Source organism: Coccinella septempunctata, chromosome X, assembly GCF_907165205.1.
Source record: "Coccinella septempunctata chromosome X, icCocSept1.1, whole genome shotgun sequence".
In the NCBI taxonomy this organism is placed as follows: domain Eukaryota; kingdom Metazoa; phylum Arthropoda; class Insecta; order Coleoptera; family Coccinellidae; genus Coccinella; species Coccinella septempunctata.
This window is the reverse complement of record NC_058198.1, coordinates 10,756,991-10,779,463: the sequence shown is the minus strand read 5'-3', so window position 1 is coordinate 10,779,463 and position 22,473 is coordinate 10,756,991. Positions and strand designations below refer to the sequence as shown.

Here is a 22,473-nt window from a genome sequence, read left to right as displayed (position 1 = left end):
CCAATATACTGAGTAACTTGATGATTTTTTGCTCAATTCTTTTTAAACGGACATTTTGTTTCATTTATCTGGTATGTGGTTTTGGTTTGTAATTAGAGTAATTTTTGAAGATTTTTTTAAACTATTTTATAAAACATGCGCAACATATTAGGTATATGAAATGATATTTAGGGGTTGAAGCTATTTTGTATGGTGGGTTCACTTTTTTGAGGACAGTTTTTTTTCATCGTTCATGCTTCCCTTCCGATGAAGCCTTTATTACCCAATAATTTCAATGGAACAAAGGGTAAAATTCACTGTGAAGGCAGTTTTCGTTTCTCACATTCAAATTATTTCTCGTTGCCAAGCTTCAACAATTCTCCATTTATATTCCATCATTAAGTATAAAAACAACAAGAATTGCATTAAATATGCCCACTCCGAGCAACAACCGACGTTTGAATTCGATTTCATCCCTCGTTCAGATGGAGAACAAGTAGACGGATTGGGGAAAATTCAATTATCATTCCCTCTTAATGCCATTTTCATCCTGACGCTGGATGCTATTAATTTAAAATTTAAAGCCTTTTCAACCATTCTCTAAACCATCAAAATTGAATTCTTCGACTCTCCAGGAACAATAATTATTGAGGCGTTGGGGTTGGGGCCTCCCTCGTGCTCTTCCAATTTTCCGCCGTCATTGCATCATTATTTTATGGAAAGCTTAGTTATTGCATCAGTCGAATAGGTCACACAATAAGTGGGAAAATATTGGGCTATTGAATGTTTAGAAGTCCTATAAGTTCATCTTGTTTGTCGCATTAGATTTATTTTTCACGAACTAGTGGATGCGGTTGGGAAAATGGATATTCATCATCATTTTCCTGATGTACAGGGTGGAGTGAATCGGAGAGCAAAACACAGAAGTAAGATCATTGGTTATCCCTCACAGTTTTTTTGTGTGCACGTTGACAAAGGAATTTGTCATTTAATATTTTCACTTCTTTTTGTATTTTTGTCAAATTCTTAACAAGACTCAAACTCAATCCTTTGAGAATCGAGTTTGGTATTTGATATTTTCACTTCGTCTTGTATATTTTAGCCATTTTTTCAAGTCTTAAATTCTTCTATAATATTGAGTATAGAGATGAATAAATGATCGATTTGATTCAATTTGATTTTCTGTAATATCCACAAAACGTGGATCGTTTTGACTGGAATTTGACTTTGCAATTGCAATAATATAGATTTTATTGCATCTGTATCAGGTATGACTTCATACATCAAAAACACTTTGTACCATGAAGCACACTTATTTTATGTAACATGAAATATATTATAATTAATAATACAGGGTGACCCAGGATTTTGTACATGGTCCATAACTTTGTTTTTCATCCAAGCAAACCACTTGATTGTATTTCCAAATAATAGGCCAGACAATGAGCATATCCTAAAAATATTTTTATATGTATACAGGTGACTGAAAATAAAATACAGCCATGTTTTTTCAAAGGACAATCCCTAATTTTGAGAAGTTTTTGGATTTGTCACAGAATTGTCGATTTAAAGGTTCACGCAACCCAGTTTCCTAGACTTATCTGCCTTTCTTTTTGACTTATGCCAATTTATGTGTCAAAATAACGTCGTGCAAGGACCTACAGAAAAATTCATAACTTCAGAGCCATTCGACATAACTAAACCATCCTTTTTCAAGTCGATTTCTTAAGTTTATCCCATCTTTTGACATGCAGGTGAATTTGAAGTCGATGTTCTTCGAATTTTTCATATGACAAATTACCAGTTACAATAACTCGATTTTTTGTAATGAACACCCACTATTTTATTGCAGCATTACACGACATTTTCATATTCCATTCATTTTATACAGTTTGAGTCTTTGACTCGTAAAAATGTTTCAACAGAAGATTCTTGAAGTCAAAAGAAACACTTTTTTCCTTTACCATTTTTTCCGAATCGGCTCGGTTTGAAAGATACAGGCTGTTGAAATAGGTACCATAAAAAAATTTCAGTTTTATCTCACGAACGGTTCTATCGAATGAAATTAATTTCGCAATACAGTTTCTCATTTATATGATGAATCTTTTTCGAACACAAGATATCACCCACGTCTTCCAGTTTTCTCATTCTGACCATTACGTACCATAAAAATACCAAAAATTCAAAGAACCCAACTCTTGAAATTGAGTTGAACGCTATCTACTGAATATTTGAACGTTTTGTAAAATAAAAGTATTCTTCATATTTTCTCGTATAATGTGCCGTTTTCGAGTAATTTTATGTTCAAAAATAAAAAATATCTGTGAATTTCCAAAAATTGGGTAATTTGACCAAACGCGACTCTGTTTAAAAGATCCACAGATGTGTAGTGTCACAGATTTACCTAGTTATTCTGACGGTAGTTTTGATTTTCCTTAGGGATGACACGACTCGTTATGAAAACTTAAAATGGCTATATCAGGGCCGAATCGGAAAAAAATAGTTAGGAAGAAAGTGTTTCTTTTGACCTCAAGAATTTACTGTTAAAATATTTTTGCGATTTCAAAGATTTATTCTGTATAGGTGACTTTTATTCAGCAGTCATAGGCATATTCACAAGACTTTTGTTGAGTTATGTATAGTATTCTACTTAGAACACTTCCTCTTTTAAATCTCAATATAACACTCCAATAATTCGTCAAATTGGAGGGAATTTGTAATGAACATGAAATTGGAGGTATGAATATCTTCCCATCATCAGATTCAATCTTCTTGGCTTCATCTACATTACTCCGAAGCATAACCTGTATAATTTTTTCATTTCGTTTAGAAGTTTTGTGAATAGTATTTAGTCGCTCATCAAAACAAACAACTAGTTTCATAATTGCATCTCTTCTGATCATCAACTACGATAATATAGCTCAAGTTTTCTGGCGTCCGTACTATTAAAAACGAAAAGTGTGAAAGAGCTAGCACGCTAGACTACTTAAACTTTGGGTTTTGAAGGTGCAATTATAATCCTTCTGACTGAAGCAAGAAAAAAGGAAATTCAACTGCTATCTACACGAATCTTTTACCAGAACCTCGGTTATGAAAGTTGTTAATATAGCAAACTTTTCTTCGGGGTTTATTTCTTTATATAAGGTATGTGGATTTCAAGAACCAACTTCTTTGTAAAGTGAAAAATATCACCATTTTTTTTATCCAGAGTGAGTAAATAAGTAACACACAAAATTCATATTTTCGGTATTCACTATTTTGTAAAAAAATCTGGAAGAGGTCAATTTTCAATAAAATCACCCAACTTCTTTTGTACGATTGGGGAGTTGTGAGTTCTCATGCATCATCTCAATCGAAGAAAACGAAGAGGCCAACACACTCGCCAGAAAAGGAGCACAATAATTCTGGTCCAGAACCATTCTGTGGAACCTCTTTGAACTAACAAATTTCAAAAAAAAAATTTTTTCTTAAAAATTTCTGCACGCCTGCAAAGAAGATACAAAGACCTTGCCAAAGAGTACCACATGACCCACTTTCCGTATTCAAAAAATTTAGAGGGTTGATGGGGATGGCACAGAGTGCAACAAAAATCCTTCAAAAATGCATAAAAATTTGGTTAAAGTGAAACAAAAATTGACCTGTTTCAGTGTTTTGTTGCCAAATATTTTGCTTCTGAGAAAATGAATTTGTTCCACAATTTTGACGAGCACTGTATAATTCCATATAGTCCATATATTTCTCTGTAGCTTACCAATTGTTATGCTGAAATCCTTTTCCAACAATTCACCTAAATTCAAGATTCTTTCTACTGATCGTTTCAACAAAAATCTTGTTCGTCATGATGATAAAATTCAATTTGATTAATATTTAGTATGCAGATTTCTATAAGCGCATTGGATGATCTGTTTTTGAAATTTGATACGGTAATTGATATTGATTCTTCCAACCTATGCAGAGTCTGCTCCATGCGGTTTTGGGGTTCGACACACTGGGGTGAAATGATATTGATCAATTTCAGACAAATTATCGATATGATTTTTTATGAACTATAACTTTGCAACAAAAGAATACAAAACTAGGACATAAAAAAATACGTCAAACATATTCATCGTTTTCTCACCTTTCTAAATTCGAATTTAAGGTAAACTGGTCATTTTATTTTTAAAAGGTGTCCTCGATGAAACATATATTATAAATTTGAAAAATCTCCGTTTCATTTCGAATGTGGTACACTGTGTATTGAAAACAAGTGTATTTTCATTTGAATACCTCCTTAGGAATTCAAATTCTTGGCGTATTTCGATATGCGCTTTCTCTCAATAGATTGTTGCATCTTCCGATTGCAAGACGTTCATTTCAGCTTATGGTTGGTTTATGATGTACACCACGTCATAAAATGCTTTCAGCTGGTTACAGACTGCAGATCCTTGTGTATCATCAATACCTTTCTCTTAGATGAATATTAATTTGAACCTGCGTACGGTATGAGCTTGTTCACGTTAGTTTACTCGAACAAGGTGGGCAATTTTCGATGCTTTTATATTATAGACTTACATACTAACTGTGAGGGGAACATTTTCCCAGTTTTTCTAGAGATATTGGACAAAAAAAATTGCTTTGCTAAAGGATGAATAAGAGTTTCATTTATCAAACATATTTGTGCCAATTTCTTGGTGGATTGGCGATGTTACAAGAAAACACAACTTTTACATTCTTCAGATACTGTCAGTGAACTAAAAGATCTTTTATTTATTTTCTATATGATAGATTAACATCTTGAACATAAAAAATCAAGTATGTTCGATATGATTGGACTAGTATATATAATCATTTGGTAAGAATTTTCTTCATGTTTCAAAAAAAAATAACTCTTAATCTCGAAAATAAGTATATTCAAATTCACAATATATTTAACTCCCTGGACAGATTCACACTTTTAAAACCGAATTTATGCAGTGAAGATTATTTCATCCCATTGAGTATTTGCGTAATTCACGAAGTCCAAGTTTACCTACACAAAGTATTCCATAACCTACGTTCTACGTGTCCCAAAACGTTTCAGAATTATTTTTTCGTGTTTACAAAAACTCATGTTGAAGATAAGTCTGCATATACCGGTACCATTACCCTTATTCATTTGAATGCAAGTGAAAGTCACTTTCAAGGCTACAAAAATCCTTTTTGATCCCTCACCAGGAAAGCTGCGCTTTACAATGCATTCGTGAAAATAGCCTTGAAAAACCAATAAGCAGGATCATTATAGTAAAGGTTCTTTATTTGCATCTTCATGTATGTAACCCTCAGATCGAAAAAAATGGTTTTTTACATCTTTCCAACAAGAATGCGGGTGGTATAATGCACTGCTTCGATGTGCAACAGCTTGCTCTCAACATTCGACAAATGAGTAAAACAAGGACATAAAGTTTTCAGAAGGTCGTAACTCAATTAGTGGTCTCCCCAGTGGCGTAGTATCTACGCCGTTAGGATTTATATTCCCAAATGTCTTTTTATCACTTATCATTCCATTTGAGATGTATTCAGGAAATATAGGGTGAATAAGAAACAATATATAGAACAAAAAATTTATTACGATAATAACATCATTTACTGAGGAACAGCCGCTTCTCTAAAGGAGATTTCATTATGAAACATGAACAATATTTTGACATTTAGTTTACATTCTATAAATATACACGATATATTACAAAATGTCTTTTTGACGATAAGTCTTCCAACTTGTCCAAGTGATTAACCAATACCAGTAAATCCAAAGTGTTGTAGAAAATGGCAGAAATAAAATTACGAAAATACAAAGTGGGCAAGGCTTAAAAAATGAAATGAAATAATTCGCAATAACAAATTGAATATAATAAATAAAATATAAATTATAACAAAACAAATTGGAATTCAAAAAAGATTACAATTACACCCATTTCAGGTTAGAGCGATTAAAATCCAAAAGAGGAAGTATTATCTCTTCAACACTTTGAATTGGTATGTGACTTAGTTTGTCCAAACTACCTAAAGGAACATATTTAGTTCGAAATAATAAATAGGCAGCATCTAATACTAATAATCAGTGTATAAAAGGTACAAAATAACTCTTCTCCAACCAACACTCGATAATGATTCAAAAAGGAACCTGGAGTATTGGTAGAAAAATGATTTATTAGATGAAAGTCCATAATACGTAGGCAATACTGACTTAGTTTACTTTAGATTAATCACATTTTACAGTAAGAATTTAGGATACATGCTACTTGACGAGACGGTTCTTCGGCAAATTCACCAGACTAGTTTTCTACGATGCCAAAATCTTTGGTTTGAAACCATAGTCTTAGACCAATTGTAAACAAAATACTATGCTAGACTATATACAAAAAAGAACCATATATGAAAGCACCGACTTCATCTTAAGTGACAATTCAGACTTCGAAATTTCATACATCCGTTCAGAACGCTTGATTTAAATAAATTAGATGCGTTTCTTTGGTATGATGGATCAACAATTCAGAGCCAAAAACTAACCAAAAAAGAGCGTTCAGAACGAATGTAAGAGACTTGGAAGAGAAGGGGGGGGGGAAATATGAGATTCAAATAAAATGGTTTGGGTACACATTTACAAATTCACTATAATATTCACATAAGATGACGATGTCGAGGTGCTTTCCTACGTAATTGGTTTCAAAACAAGCTTATCAATTGATCATCGGATTAGGTGTGTTTAATCGGCATAACAGAAATCGGTTTAGAAAATCTGTCGAAGCCCTTGGACGAGAGGGCAAAAAATTCAGGCCCAAAACATTCAGACTCTCGATTCTTTGGCTCGACTTGGAAGCTTTTTTTGGCAATAATAAATATAACTATACAACGCGCCAGCCAGACAAGAAGAGCCAATACACTCACACACAGGATCAGTCAGTCACACAACTATTTTATACTTCCGTTGCAAAAAGGCCAGCAGCGATTGCGTCGGGCCTGTGGAAATGCTCATCTATCACATACACGCCACTGGGATCTTTCTCGGACCTTTTAACCAGAGACGGATCACTGAAACAAGGAAAACACTGGTAAGAAAAGTTCATTGGTGGAGAGAAAGCGTCGGGGATGGAAGCAGTGAAGGAAAGAGCCAGCAGGGTGTATGGATGCTTACCTAGAGCCACACACAGCCGAAGTGTTGGACATCACAGACAATCGTTTGATGTGCTCGTACTGAGGCTCCTGAAGTTTAGCAACGAGCATAGCCGAGGCGCGAGGCCCAGGCTCTGTATTTAGTTGTTTTTGCGATCGTGACCTTTGGAGTCCATACACAGCACGACCGTCTATAACTTGGGAGGGTTTGGAGAACGCATCGCAATCGCCCACGCTCACGTTCGATACACTGCAAGTGTCCGGGGAGGAAAGATTCGAAGTAAGTACGTTATTGGTGCATTTGCCCCAAGAGTTCTTGATCATATGAGCATCCGACGCAATAGCGGCGCCGCGTTTGGCAAAACTACAGTTAGCAATGTTCTGTTCGTTCTGCAGACGAGCCTCTTCGTCGGCCCGCGCCTTCTCCCGTTTTCTGCGCTGTTTCAGGCATATTATGACGCCGACCGCGATCAAAACCACCAGAGGCACAAAAGTCGATATGGTCGCAATGACCACCACATGCTCAGTCGTCAGATTCGATTCCGAAGATACTCTCGCACTTTCGGGGGCTGCACTAGAGGCTGGTTCTTCGCATTTTCTGCCAGCGAAGTCCGGTGGACAGTGGCATTTGAACCCGCCGAGTCTATTCTCGCAAGTTCCTCCGTGCAGGCACGGCTGGAATTGGCACTCGTCGATCTCCTCGCTACAGTCTTTACCAGTGAAACCCGGCGCACATTTACACTTGTAATCGTTCAAGAGTTTGATACAAGTGCCGCCGTTTGCGCATGGCTTGGTTATGCAAAAATCCACCCGGGTTTGGCACAATAAACCGACGAATCCGGACACGCACTGACACCGAAACTCGTTGACTTTGTCTATGCAAGTGCCACCGTTTTGGCAAGGGTTGCCTTTGCAATCGTCAATGTTATGCTCGCAAGTTGACCCGCTGAAGCCCAAGGGACACACGCATTTGTATCCTTCAGTTTCGTCGTAACAAGACCCGCCATTTTTACAAGGGCTCATTGCGCAGTTGTTGGTGCTGTCCTGGCAGTTCTTTCCAGTGAATCCAGGCGGGCAGTTGCACTGGAAACCGGAATGCACGTTCACGCAAGTTCCGCCATTGGAGCAGGTGTTATCCTTGCAAGTTGATACGGGGGTTTCGCAGTTTGGTCCTTGGAATCCTGTCGGGCAGATGCACATAGAAGAATTCGATGTTTGGGCGCATGTGCCACCGTTCGCGCAGGGGGTTCTTTGGCAATCGTGCAATGGCACCTCGCAATTGGTTCCAGTGTATTCAGCGGCACAATTGCAAGTGTAGCTACCCTGACCGGTGTTGAAGCAGGTGCCACCGTTTCTGCATGGCTTGTGGTTGGTGCAGAAATTCAGATCTTGGTTACAGAATAAACCACCCCAGCCTTCGTCGCAAAGACAGTCCCAGGGTTTCATACAGGAACCGTGCATACAACCTGGATATTTCTGGCATTTGTTGCACAGGGGTCCTTCCCAACCCGCTTGACATCTGTAACAATAAGAAACAACTGTTAATAATTCGAATAACCAGAACTGATACAATCTAATATTTTACTTTCGAACAATTACCACGAAAGTCGGATTACAACGAGATTGATAAGATAATCGGCAATACATCATAATAGAATGTCCATCAAGAACTTGGACAGCCATGTGTGAATTGACCGATTTCCTCAACAACGTTAAAGAAGATATACTATTGCGAAACAGTGAAAGTACCGGCAATGTTTCTTGAAAAGCGTTCGGATGAAATGCTACATTTGTATCTAATTATTCCTGAAGACGCTACAAGACAAACATGTAGCCAACGGTGCCGAACAACCATTTGCTCTTCATTATAACATTTACTCAAAGTTGAAAAAGAGCTGGCGAAGTGAAAGGTTCGAAACCGGGGAATTGATTGAATCATTTGGTACCATCAGACTAATAGAATATAATGGGAGTCATTGTCATAATAACCATCTAAGCTTATTTCAGAGATGCGTTCCTATTTTCGATACAGAAGAAAGCGGTGAATTGCTTTCGAAAGGTGGACAAATTGCCCAACAGATTGATCGCCACGGTTTGGAGGACAAACGACAATCTATTCCGCTGGTGCAAGATGGATCAGATACATTCGGTTGAAATTTACGACTGGTAGGAATGGGAAGCCCTTTATCATTTCGCGAAATCGATATTATGACCTCGTTTGGCGTCAGTGATTCACGGCGGAGCTTGAAGATTCACTTCAGTTGAAGCGGCGATAACGCCATGTGAATAACGAGCCTTCTTCGCCAATTTTCTAACGCGATTTATTGACGGTTCAAATCAAAAGAATCTCGAAGCTATCTCTTTCTTTCAGTTCTTCTTCCTTCAGAACTTGAATACTCTGCTGCTCTATGCTACACCTTCACAAGTGCTTCCTATCAGGGCACAGACCACAATATACATAATGACAACAGTAGAAGAAACCTGAATTTATATTCTGCGGATAGTATTAGTCCAAAAACATCTCAATCTATGTTAGGGCTGCCTCTGCCAGGAGTTCGACAGGGTTTCTTGGTGGTTCAGAAGATACAAGACCTCTTAATTGGTCCTTCTGCTCTATGCTACAACTCCTCAACTGCTTCCAATAAGGCACAGATCACAATATACAAAATGACAACTGTAGAAGAAACCTGAATTTATATTCTGCGAAATATTAGTGCAAAAACTTCCCAATCTATGTTAGGGCTGCCTTTGTCAGGAGTTCGACAGGGTTACTTGGTGGTTCAGAAGATACAAGACCTCTTAATTGGTCCTTCTGTTCTATGCTACAACTCCTCAACTGCTTCCAACAAGGCACAGATCACAATATACAAAATGACAACTGTAGAAGAAACCTGAATTTATATTCTGCGAAGTATTAGTGCAAAAACTTCCCAATCTATGTTAGGGCTGCCTTTGTCAGGAGTTCGACAGGGTTACTTGGTGGTTCAGAAGATACAAGACCTCTTAATTGGTCCTTCTGCTCTATGCTACAACTCCTCAACTGCTTCCAACAAGGCAGAGACCACAATATACAAAATGACAACTGTAGAAGAAACCTGAATTTATATTCTGCGAAGTATTAGTGCAAAAACTTCCCAATCTATGTTAGGGCTGCCTTTGTCAGGAGTTCGACAGGGTTTCTTGGTGGTTCAGAAGATACAAGACCTCTTAATTGCTCCTTCTGCTCTATGCTACAACTCCACAACTGCTTCCTATCAGGGCACAGATCACAATATACGAAATGACAACTGTCGAAGAAACTGAATTTATTATTCTGCGGATAGTATTAGTCCAAAAACTTCCCAATCTATGTTAGGGCTGCCTTTGCCAGGAGTTCGACAGGGTTTGTTGATGGTTCAGAAAATAGAAGACCACTTAATTGGTCCTTCTGCTCTATGCTACAACACCACAACTGCTTCCAACAAGGCACAGATCAAATATAAGAAATGACAACTGTAGAAGAAACCTGAATTTGTATTCTGCGGATAGCGTTAGTCCCAAAATTCTCCAATCTAGGTTAGGGCTGCCTCTGCCAGGAGTTCGACAGGGTTTCTTGGTGGTTCAAAAGATACAAGATCTCTTAAAAGCTCAAATTCGAGACAATTTTATAAAAATAAAATGCCACAAATTCTTGCCCAAACAGTTTCAAGGAGATTAGGTCCTCGCTCCTGTAAATTTCTCGTCTAAAGCTTTTTTGCGTTGGCTAGCAATGGCAAGGCAACTAGAGTTTCATCCTCCTTCCCACAAAATTTGCACTCAATAAGTGCAATACCCCGTAAGAAATCTAGTATGAGGGTGTAGGATGTTCTTGCTAAGCTCCAGATAATTCCTAGACCTCGCATTGTTTGTTTCCCAGGAACTTCCAGACCCCGAGACCTCCAAAGTAATTCTTTTTCGGGTGCTTTGTCCTGACTTCATTATTATCATTATATTATCTTGATATTCCCCAAGTACCCCTCAGAAGCTCTGTGAGCTTGTATGAGTTCGGACAAAGAGTTGTGTTTTGTGTAGGCTTTTTTCTCCAAAACACTCCACTGTTAATTTTAACCCAACAGTGAAGGATGGCCCGTACCCGTATCGACTAGAAAATTTCTTCTCTAGCCGGGGATCGACCTCACTACCTAGCGGTACTCAGCTGGCGCTTCAACCACCAAGCCACCGACCACTATTTTCTGAGGATTTGGGCGTTGGGTTGCCTTTCGATGTTTATTTTCGTTATCATCACGTCACTGGGGAGATTAGGGGATGGGAGAGAGGCCCAGGGTATCTGATTCCTAATTCTCCCATCACCCGTGTTAGGGGGGGCCTCATGGGCTGATCTTCCCTTCGCAAGATGAAGAGGTGTGAGGAAATGCCACAATATCGAAGCAGGCATGCCAGGAAACGTCAGTTGGAGGCCGAAATTTGTCGGTGAGGTAAGAAAGAGGAATTTCGCGAGAGGCAGCCTTTTCACAGGCGGCGACTCCGTAGACAAGATGATGGGAATCTCGGCAATAAATAGTGGTGTCGGTCACGTAAGTTGGATGGGAAATGAATGTTGCGGTGATCGATAGCGAGCAGTTCCCGCGGTCGAACGGTGGCAGGGCACCACACAGTTCGGCTAATGTTAAGTTATTCTAATCATGTGTTTGGAAGCCAGTGTCTTCGCGTCTCATTGAGTTGCAACGCGGATCCTCCTGGGCCTAGAAGGAACGGGACGGGGGGGCCACACGCCCACAGAGCCTTTTCCCACGCTGCCTGTTGCCAAGTATGCGGGTCAAGGAAAGGTTACCTACGGGTCGCCGGCCCAATAGCGGAGGAGCGAGTCCTTCCGATACATCTCTTCTTGCGATTCCACCCATAGATGTTCAATGACTCATAATCCACTAGCCGGCGTAGACTTTCTCAAACCGAGATATGTCACCAGCATCCGAGATCCTATCACTTCATCTATCGTTCAGCCGATCGCGAATTCTTCGGATTCGATTCCTCGACATGAACGAACAGGTTTCTACGCCGCCAAAAAAAACAACGCTGAGAGCAACACAACAAAGCCCGTCAAATGTTTTCCAGTCAATTTCCGTACGAAAAATTTACTGTTTATGAAAGTGCGAGTGCCAATTTTAACCCAGATTGTTCTCGAAGATCCTTATATTATTCAACACTTGACAGACAATCACACTTGTTGGGGAAGAAAATTCTATAAAAATTTTCAAAAGGTCAGTTCGTCATCTCATCATTTCACCCTATTCACAGCATCCCAAAGCTCTAAATTTGAAAATTATTCTCTGGGGTTGATATAAAAAACTGATAGTGCAAGTTTTCAATCATCATGTAAACATCTTTCGAGGGATCCTACTCTAACCTCAAAATTACTGTGTTCTCAAACTGATCAATTATTAACTTTTTTACAACAAACTAAAATCCCCCATTTGTTGAGTTCTGTTGAGGAGAAGATTGAAACTGATCGAAATTGACGAAAAGTCAATGACAAACATCTGAGGTAACCGCTGAAGTGAATTTCTGGGTTAGAAGGGGTTAAACCATATAATTTTTATTTTCATTTCAAAAGATATCCAACTCGTATAATTATTTTAACAGTAGATTCTTGAGGTCAAAAGAGACACTTTTTTCCTTAACCTTTTTTTCCGAATTGGCTCAGTTTAAAAGATACAGGCTGTCCAAAATAAAAAAAAAAATTTTTTTTATTTTTATCTCACGAACGGTTTCATCGAATGAAATGAATTTTGGAATATAGTTTTTCTTTTATTTGATTAATTTTTTTCAATCACAAGATATCACCCACGTCTTCCAGTTTTCTGATTATGACCATTACGTAAAATAAAAATATCAAAAATTCAAAGAACCCAATTATTGAAATAAGTTGGACACTATCTAATGAATATTTGAACGTTTTGGTAAATAAAAGTATTCCTCATATTTTCTCGTATAATACGCCGTTTTCGAGTAATTTGATGTTCAAAAATAAAAAAATATCTGTGAAATTCGAAAAATATGGTACTTCGACAGAATGCAACTCTTTTTAAAAGATCAACAGATGTCTAGTGCCTCAGATTTAGCTAGTTATTCTGAACGTAATTTTGTTTTTCTAGGGGGGGCACAGCATATTATGAAAACTTATAATGGCTATATATTTTTATCAAGACCCAATCGAAAATAATGGTAAAAGTTATTTTGACCTCAAAAATCTGCTGTTAAAATATACATATTTAAAAATGACTGTTTCAGTAATTTCCCAAAATTTCATTTTTCTTTCTAAACTCGAGAACGAAATAAGGCTCATTCGCGTTAAAAATAACTCAATAAATAATTTAGTGGATGTTAGTTTTTGAAAGTTCTTGGACTACACGCAGAAAAATTCTTTTTGACGATTCTATTATCTCGTGTCAATATCAAAATTTCAAAATTAATTTTTTCACTAAAACTTTATGCAAAAATGGAGAACGACGACTGGAATGAGTTTCAGTCGGATACGGTAGAGTAATCAATTACGAAAAGCAGATTTAAATTCACACCAATTAACGCCTTATTAAATGCCATATTGAAATTAATTTCTCGACTACCGTTCTTATAATTGTCGAGAATTCGGAGCCTGGGACGCGCATTAATTAAAATCCTCGATTATTAATTCAATCATATTCAATGGGGATGCAAATGAATCCGAGTCCCCCATGATGAGATGAAGAAATTAACGAGATCGCATTCATCCGGTCCTGAAGATCGCGCCGCATTTCCCCAACGGAAAAAAAAAATAAATAAAAACGAAGGAATGAATGAAAAATTGAGGAGATTTGAACAGTGGGTCAAGAGGGAAACATGAAGATAACAAATTACTCGGTTTGTACTTACTTGCATTCATTCGGCACTGTACAATGGCCGTGCTCCTCATCGCAACCGGGCAGGCACTGAGCTGTAATAAAAAAAAAAATTATTGTATACATAATGAATAGTCACACGAAACTGGTAAGCGGAAATTAATTTTCGCATTAATCGAGGTCCATGCGTTTTTGATGGAAAGATGAGGAGAGATACTGCAACCTTGAAAGCGGTACAGGTACAAAACGAACTTACGTAATTTACCTATTTTTAGCGCGTTCACGTTTAAACAAAATCTAAATCTGCGATTGAGAATATCCAACTTGTTAGTTTTCGCATAAACACAACATTGGTCTCCCTTTGTTCGTTCATCAATGAATCCGAATATTTGAATTTTTATTGAGAAAATTCAATTAATTGGGATTTTGACAGTTTTTCCAAGTTTGGATCATTATTTTCAATTGAATGAAATAAAGCGGGAAAAAATTATCAATTTTCAGTTTCTATTTCATTTATTCTAAAAAACTGAAAATTTTAAGCAATGTATTTTTTGGATTTCGAAAGAATAAATAAATGATCAATCGTTTACTGAATATAACTGACAAATATCGAATATTTTCTCAAGAAATTATAGAATATTGGCACAAAAAAATATCGAATATTTTTTGATGGAAATATAGAATTTTTACTCCAGAACATATCGAATATTTCAACAAAAAAATATCTAACGTTTTTTCAAAGAAATATGGAATAGTTCATCAACAAAAAAATCTTGACATTTTCTCAAGGAATAATTTGATATTTTTCCAAGCAAATATAGAATATTTTCTCAGAAAATATCGAATATTTTCGCTTAAAAAAATTGTAGGAAATCTCGAATATTTTTTAAGGAAATATAGAGTATTTTTTTCAAGAAAATTTAGAATATTTTCACAAGAAAATATCAAACACTTCATTAAAAAAATGTCAAATATTTTTCCGAGCAAATGTGAAATTTTTTCAAGGAATCATCGAATATTTCTCGAAGGAAATATAGAATATTTTTTCATGAAAATTTAGATTACTTATTTTATCAAGAAAATATCAAATACTTCATCAAAAAAATATTTTTTCCAGCAAATGTGGAATATTTTCTCAGCAAAAATTGAAGGAAATCGAGAAAATCTCGAATATTTTCTCAAGGAAATATAGAGTATTTTATCAAGAAAATTTAGAATATTTTCTCAAGAAACTATCGAATACTTCATTAGAAAAATATCAAATATTTTTCTCAGCAAATTGGAATATTTTCTCAAGAAATATCGAATATTTCTTGAAGAAAATCGAATATTTCGTCAAGAAAATATCGAATATTTTCCAAATGAAATATCTCAACAAAAAATTTTAAATTTTCTCAATAGAAAATAGGCGGTTATTGGAGGGACTAAAACTATCAAATACTTCATTAAAAAGATATCAAATATTTTTCCGAGCAAATTGGAATATTTTCTCAAGAAATCATCGAATATTTCTTGATGGAAGTAGAATATTTCATTAAGAAAATATTAAATATTCTCCCAAGAGGATACAGAATATATTTCAAGTAAATATGGAATATCTTCCAAACGAAATATCTCAACAAAAAATTTTGAATTTTCTCAATAGAAAATAGGCAGTTACTGGAGGGGCTGAAACTAATGCATCAACTGGACTCAATATAAATAATGATAAACTCGAGCCAGACTGCTGTTTGCGTGAAGCTGGCAAAATGAAAATTGGTAAACTTCGCCACAGCTGATCGAATAGTTTCCGAACTTTTAATGGACGTGAATTATGGAAATCCACAATTGTCCGATATGACAATGGGAAGAGCAATGTGCCAGGCATGGTTGATCGCATGAAAAAGTCCAATGAAGGAAAAAAAATGACGAATTTCGATTACAAAACAACAAAAACTACGACCGCGAAGAAGACGTGAGATTCTCAGCTGCTGTTGACTAAACAGCCGGCTCCGACTTCTTCCCACGATCCGAGCGTACCTGCTACGTGAGTGAAGACAGGACCGTAACGCGAAAATGACGAGGCGAGGACGGACAGAATACGAATTTATAATAAGATTTCTCACTATCCGCAAACGCAAGGCGCCTTGCTACAAACAGTCGATGCTCAACCTTCAAATCGGTTAATTTCGACACGTATTTCTAATTTTCGCCAGCTCGGAAAGGAGAGTTACGCGAGATGTTCGGAGGAGTCCTGAAACGTCCCTGTGGGGCGACTTCTGATCCTCCTTTCTACGTTCAGTAACTTGCTATTCCGTTCTTAAGTTTCATATCATTATGTGACTAGGTACAGGTTTGGTAGGAATTCTATTAATGAAATTATTTCTCTATCACAATGAATATTAACTCGACAAAAAATACTACAGGCTCAACAACCGATCCCTCAATAAATATCGACACAACAGGCTTGGGGAAATTTCATTCTGATATTGCAATTTTGGTGTTTACTATTATGAATATTAGAGCAGGAAAAATTCATTATAACCCTGAAAGTAGATTCCAAAGAAAGAATACGAATTTGGCATATGTATGTGTTTATTATTATTATTGGGGCTTTATTATCCAAATTTAATGGATCATTTTTCGATTTTTAACTTTGGAAATGAGTTGAATTGAGCTGAAATCTTCCCCACAATGTTACTTTCACAATATGCAGTGTGATACTTCTTTTTAGCAACGAACAGTTATTATAATTTTTATTTCATTGGATTTTTGTACAAAACTTCATGAATATCCGGAAAATAAATTCAATATTTGATTTGAATTGACAAGCTTAGAAACCTGAATTTGGTACGGGAGATTCTCCAAAATTTTTGGCCCAGTCCATTAATTTTGAATGGTTTTCAGAAAGCTGTGTGATTCTTACTAAGGTCTTACCTAGTATAAACAGTGTATAGTGAAGTAAGATGGCGAGAAATGTAAAGGGAATGCTTGAGCATGTTATAAGCCGAGTGAAGATGTGCTATATGCTGTCTAAGATTATTGAACTGCTTCTCTTTCTTTTCCTGATATCATTAAAGAACCCATGGATCAGTGCGCTGCTTATGTCTCATTAAGTAATTACTTCATGGTTGGTAAATCGACGAAAACGAATCATCATTAAAAACTGAACACATAACGCGGTGGAGAAAGAGGCATGTATGTATATGCTTCGTGGAGGCAACCATCTCACTTGAAACTCGATTATAAATAACTCCTGGTCTTACATAAAATCGCAGAAATATTTCAAACGAAAGTTCGATAAATATTTTAACGCTATTCCAATACCGTTTTGCGCAAATTCGAAATTTCAAGGATATAACCTCATTTCGGTTCTCGATGTCAAAAATTGAAAACTTTTATATACTTACGTTTGCTGCAGTAATCACCGGTCCATCCAGAGTGGCATATTCTTTCGCCCAGGGGAGAACAGCTGTAATGTCCAAAACTGTCGTCACGTGGCCGGCAAAGGTTCTCGCAACCTTTTCCGTAATAGTGCGGATCGCAGGTCACACGGTATTCGAATCGAATTGTCGAAAATTTCGACACGTGTTGATCTTCTGTCCAATGATCGCCTATTTCTAGGTATCGCTGCTTGGTCAGTCTGGTTATGAGAACTGAAAAAAAAAAAAATAAAATAAAATTACACAATATGAACAAAATTAATTGAAAATGAGGTTTCAAATTACGAAATAGTTCCTATTCGTTTCGGAATTGGTCGAAAATCAGTTGCAGTCGACGGACTGTTCATGGGAAACATGTTCTTCTTCACCTGTTCTGTTATATGGGTACATTTCCAAAAAGGTGTACCTGATCAGAGCTTAATTAAGATTAAGATTTGAATCTAAAGTAAGTTAGGGACTGTAGACATACAGCTTCACCGGATACAGCTGTTCAGGACGGTTCTTTCAGGTGCTTTCGAATGCACGGAGTGCCTGCTTACTCACATGGGATAACCTCTCTCTTTCTCTCTCTCTCTCTCGTCAACGCTGAATTCTCTCTGGGACTTCCAATATTTTGCATCTTGCAAGATTTGATAAGCAAGACGATCGTCGGAACAGTGTTAATATAAAAAACGTACCAAAAATAGCATCTTTCCAATTTTTTCCACCGTTTGATGAAGATTTAATGTCGAATGAACGATTTTAATTTGAAGGCAAAAATAGACACTTCAATTGAAACCTGAATTTGTATGCTAAAAAGGTTCGTTTCAATGTTAGAATGAATGAGGGATGGGGGATGGAAGTACTGCGAACTCTACGTTCTGTTTTTGTAGAATCAGATGTTGTTTCGCAGGTAACAATTTCCATTTTCTTCAACTTCATCTGCGAAATCTTTTCGACCGTTTGGGTTGACCAAATGGCGCTCTCTAAATCATCCGTCAATGCAGCATCTGGCCTATGGAAATACAAAGCTATACCGCAGGGTTCGTATTCGTCAATTTCATCCGGCTCTCCACCATCTCGCAAATGTTACCGGTATAAATCGAAATGCACAGATGTGATGTAAGTTTCCACGCGAAAAACTTGAAATTATGAGAAAATTTTCATTTTTACTACGAGGATGTATTGATATCTAGTTAGCCTAGACCAGTTTCATGTATAAAAAAAATATTGCGTTAACATAGCAGCGAACAATAACTCATTAGAAGTGTCAGTGTGAAGTTTGAGGTCAAAAAGTAAACCAGAGTTACGCAATAAATTAAAAGAAAGAAGATGTCCACTGAAATTGTGCAAATCGAAAAATTGGAGTATCGAGCCATCATCAAGTACCTGTATTTAAAAGGGTTAAGAGGTAAGCAGATTTACGAAGATATGCTTAATACCCTGGGTGATCAATGCCCTTCGTATGCGACCGTGAAAAATTGGACTGCAAGCTTCAAAAGAGGTAAATTTTACATTGAAGATGATGACCGATCGGGAAGGCCAGTTTCAGTAACAGTCTCAGAAAATATCGATGTAGTTCATGTCTAATTGGGCTAAAACGGATTTCTGAAGCACTGAATATTTCATACCAACGCGTTCATCGTATAGTTCACGTCAATTTGTATATGGGAAAAATTGCTAAAAAATGGATCCCCAAATGTTTGAATGTTGACTAAAAGCGTGCAAGGGTAGAAGCATCGCGTTCGATCTGTGCTCGATTTGAAAACAATGTAGACTTCTTAAACCGAATTGTTATTATGGATGAGACTTGGGTACATTTCAACGATCCAGAAACAAAGCAACAATCGATGGAATGGCGACACTCTGGTTCGACAAGACCTAAGAAGTTTCGTGTCCAAAAATCTGCTGGAAAAGTTCTTGCTTCAGTTTTTCGGATTGCCATGGAGTAATCATGATTGATTTTTTGGATAAGGGTAGAGCAATAACCGGAGATTACTATTCAACATTAATGACCACTCTACAGGAAAAAAATAAAGAGAAAAGACGCGGAAAGCTATCCAAAGGTGTTTTGTTTTTGCAGGACAACTCCCCTGCACACAAATCTCATGTTGCCGTGCAAAAAATTCGTGATTTAGGGTTTGAGTTACTAGAACACCCCCCTTATTCACCAGATTTGGCTCCATCCGACCATCATCTCATTCCTCAACTGAAAAAAAAGATTAAAATGTCGTAAATATTCTTCCAATGAGGAGGTTATAAAAGCTGTGGAGGTCTGGTTTGCAGAGCAAGAAGAAACATTTTTTTCAAAGGTCTAGAGACGTTGCAGGTTCGCTGTAATAAATGTATCAAATTAAGAGGAGAATATGTTGAGTAATAAAATATTTTGTTTGGTTCTATAGTAGGCTGAGAATTTTTCAATATATCCTCGTATATCGTTGTAGGATTAAAATCGTCTAACGCTGTGAGAGATCCTCTACAATTTTTACCGGGGTGACAATAAACGATAAGGGTAAAACATTCCCTTGAAAAAAATCGAAAGCAGAGGTCCGAGGCAGACCGGGGAAAATTGTCCACCTGCCGACCGCACTTCTCGAAATGTAACACGAAAAAAATTTCATGCCTTTGAGCTTTCGACTTGAACGTCTCGTGGAAATAACGAGCGAGACGCCGCTCAAGGTGTATTTTAATTATGTCCAACTGTTACACCCTGTAAAACTGTGCTTTTTTTTGGAGAACTGTTCCATACGAGCGACTCGAAAAACAACTGGAATATAGTCGGAGCGGTCGTCTTCAGCGAACCGAAGACGTATCGTTCAGGTGAGACGATAATCTTATCGTAAGAGGGTAAGAGGAAGTATCAAATATTCCATAAGTTGAGGGGAGAGTGCACAAGGACAGGACATCCGGTGCGCTGTTTTGAATCGTCGTGTACACACTTGAACAACCTACCAAGAAAAACCTTTCTTGGGCGGCGAAATAAGAAAAAGCCGAGCACCAGTTTCTTTCTTCTTTATGAAAGGGTACCGAACAATGAAAATCCACTCGCAGGGCCTCGTAAACTGGAATTGGGCTCTAGAAATTTGAACAGGTTGGTCGAAACAGCAGTTGAATAGTTTTTCTACCTCGAAATTACACAAGTCTTCGAATGACAACGTGGAATCCAGTCCATGCAGTGAAAAGTTCATAAAAATGACTTATACTTTTCAAATTGAAAAAATTAAAAACTACTCAAGTTTGAACTCTGACTCCTGCAAATATTTGAACAGTGGATTCTTGAGGTCAAAAGAAACACTTCTTTCCTTTACCATTTCTTACGAATCGGCTCGGTTTAAAAGATACAGGCTGTTGAACAACCATGAAAATATTTATTTTTATTTATATCTCACAAACGGTTTTATCGAATAAAATGAATTTTGGAATATAGTTTTCCACTTATTTGATGAATCTTTTTCGAATACAAGATATAACCCACGTCTTCCAGTTTTCTCATTATGACCATTACGTACCATAAAAATACCAAAAATTCAAAGAACCCCACACTTGAAATTAAGTTGAACGCTATCTGATGAATATTTGAACGTTTTGTAAAATAAAAGTATTCTTCATATTTTCTCGTATAATACGCCGTTTCAGAGGAATTTGTTCAAAAGTAAAAATATCTGTGAAATTTGAAAAATTGGATACTTTGGCTAACTACAACTCTGTCAAAAGTTCCACAGATGTGTACTGTCACAGATTTAGCTAGTTATTCTGAAGGTAATTTTGTTTTTCCAGGGGTGGCACAGCTTATTATGAAAACTCAAAATTGCTATATCTTTTTATCAGGGCATAATCGGAAAAAAGGTATAGAAGAGTGTTTTTTTTTTACCTCAAGAATCTACTGTTAAAATATTTGTACGAGCCAAAGACTCACCTTGGAATGAAGTACATTCCAGAAATATGTATATACTTCGAATTTCAAGAATCTGGCGCAAAAACCATCAGAAGTATGATTTATTCACATTTTACTTTGTAAGATCGAAATTTTTTTTTATTTGGAATCTCGAAATGAAAACTATGAAAATTACAAATGAACAACGTATTCGTCCATGAAAAATAATTGTTTCGAAAATTGCTGGTATTCCAAATATCCTACATCCCACGAAATATATATTTCTACAGCCAGTCAGATCGATTTGATCTGTACTTTCAAGGTCCCATTTTTTTTCGTTGTCTACTCCTCATTGTAATCCCAATTCGAGCACCTCACGATTATTAAATTTCGTCGCTGACGAAACTAATTGCGTCTTTCCCATACCAATTAAAAAAAAGAAGAAGATATTAAAATTTCAAATTCGAGAATTTACCATGTAATAAAAAAAAGATATTTCAATAATTCAAATTTAATTCGACCGAATTTATTCCAATCGTCGTGAGTAATATCGTTTCCTCCTCTTATTAAAATATTTATCAAAGGGAAATAAACCCGATTGTTGTTTGTTAGGAATTAATAGAGATGAAAAATTAATATCGTAAAAAACAGGAAACCATTGTTTACGAATAAAATTATTTTTAAGGCGCGATGGGTTGAATGGTCTTACGATGAGGAATACCCTACAATACGTGGAAATGCATATACAGAGTGACATGAGAAATTCCTTAATTAACTCATAATCTCATCGTTAAAGTTTATAGTTCCACTTTCTCGCAACGGACGAAATCAGAACGTTTTCGAGGTTTGTTAGATCACACGAGGCGAGATATGCATAATGCTGGTGCACAGGAGGGTTGTAAAGTTACCTATCAACCCTTTCCTATAAACGAACATCTGTTCCTTACGTCCGATGCTATTGGATCGTGAACCGATCGCTGTAAAAAGGGTTGAATTATTGTAGAATGACCCGAGTTTTTAAGAATTTTCTGTAGTAAGAGAGAGGTTGTAACAGATGATCGAAGACAGACTAGGCTCGAGTTTAATTTTAGATAGTGCGTTTGACAGTGGCGACCCACGTGATCTAAATTATATGTCACCTTTTAGGTGCCTTTGATATTCGAAATAGAGAGGTTCTTTTTTTTGTACGACATCTGTGAGGTCTTAAACAATGGACTGATACCTAACAGATTTC

General features: G+C 36.8%; 1 protein-coding gene across 3 annotated transcripts in view; it reads right to left on the bottom strand.

Moving 5' to 3' along the window:
• Positions 1–5,547: 5,547 nt before the first annotated feature.
• LOC123321851 (neurogenic locus protein delta) overlaps positions 5,548–22,473 on the bottom strand; it is a 39,307-nt gene continuing 22,381 nt past the window's right edge. For all 3 annotated transcript variants that reach the window (XM_044909630.1, XM_044909629.1, XM_044909628.1), the window contains 4 exons: positions 17,354–17,599; positions 13,999–14,059; positions 7,133–8,629; positions 5,548–7,029 (listed from right to left, as the gene is read on the bottom strand). In XM_044909630.1, the coding sequence (XP_044765565.1) occupies positions 6,915–7,029; positions 7,133–8,629; positions 13,999–14,059; positions 17,354–17,599 (1,919 nt within the window). In that variant the 3' untranslated portion in view covers positions 5,548–6,914. The remainder of the gene's footprint in view (positions 7,030–7,132; positions 8,630–13,998; positions 14,060–17,353; positions 17,600–22,473) is intronic.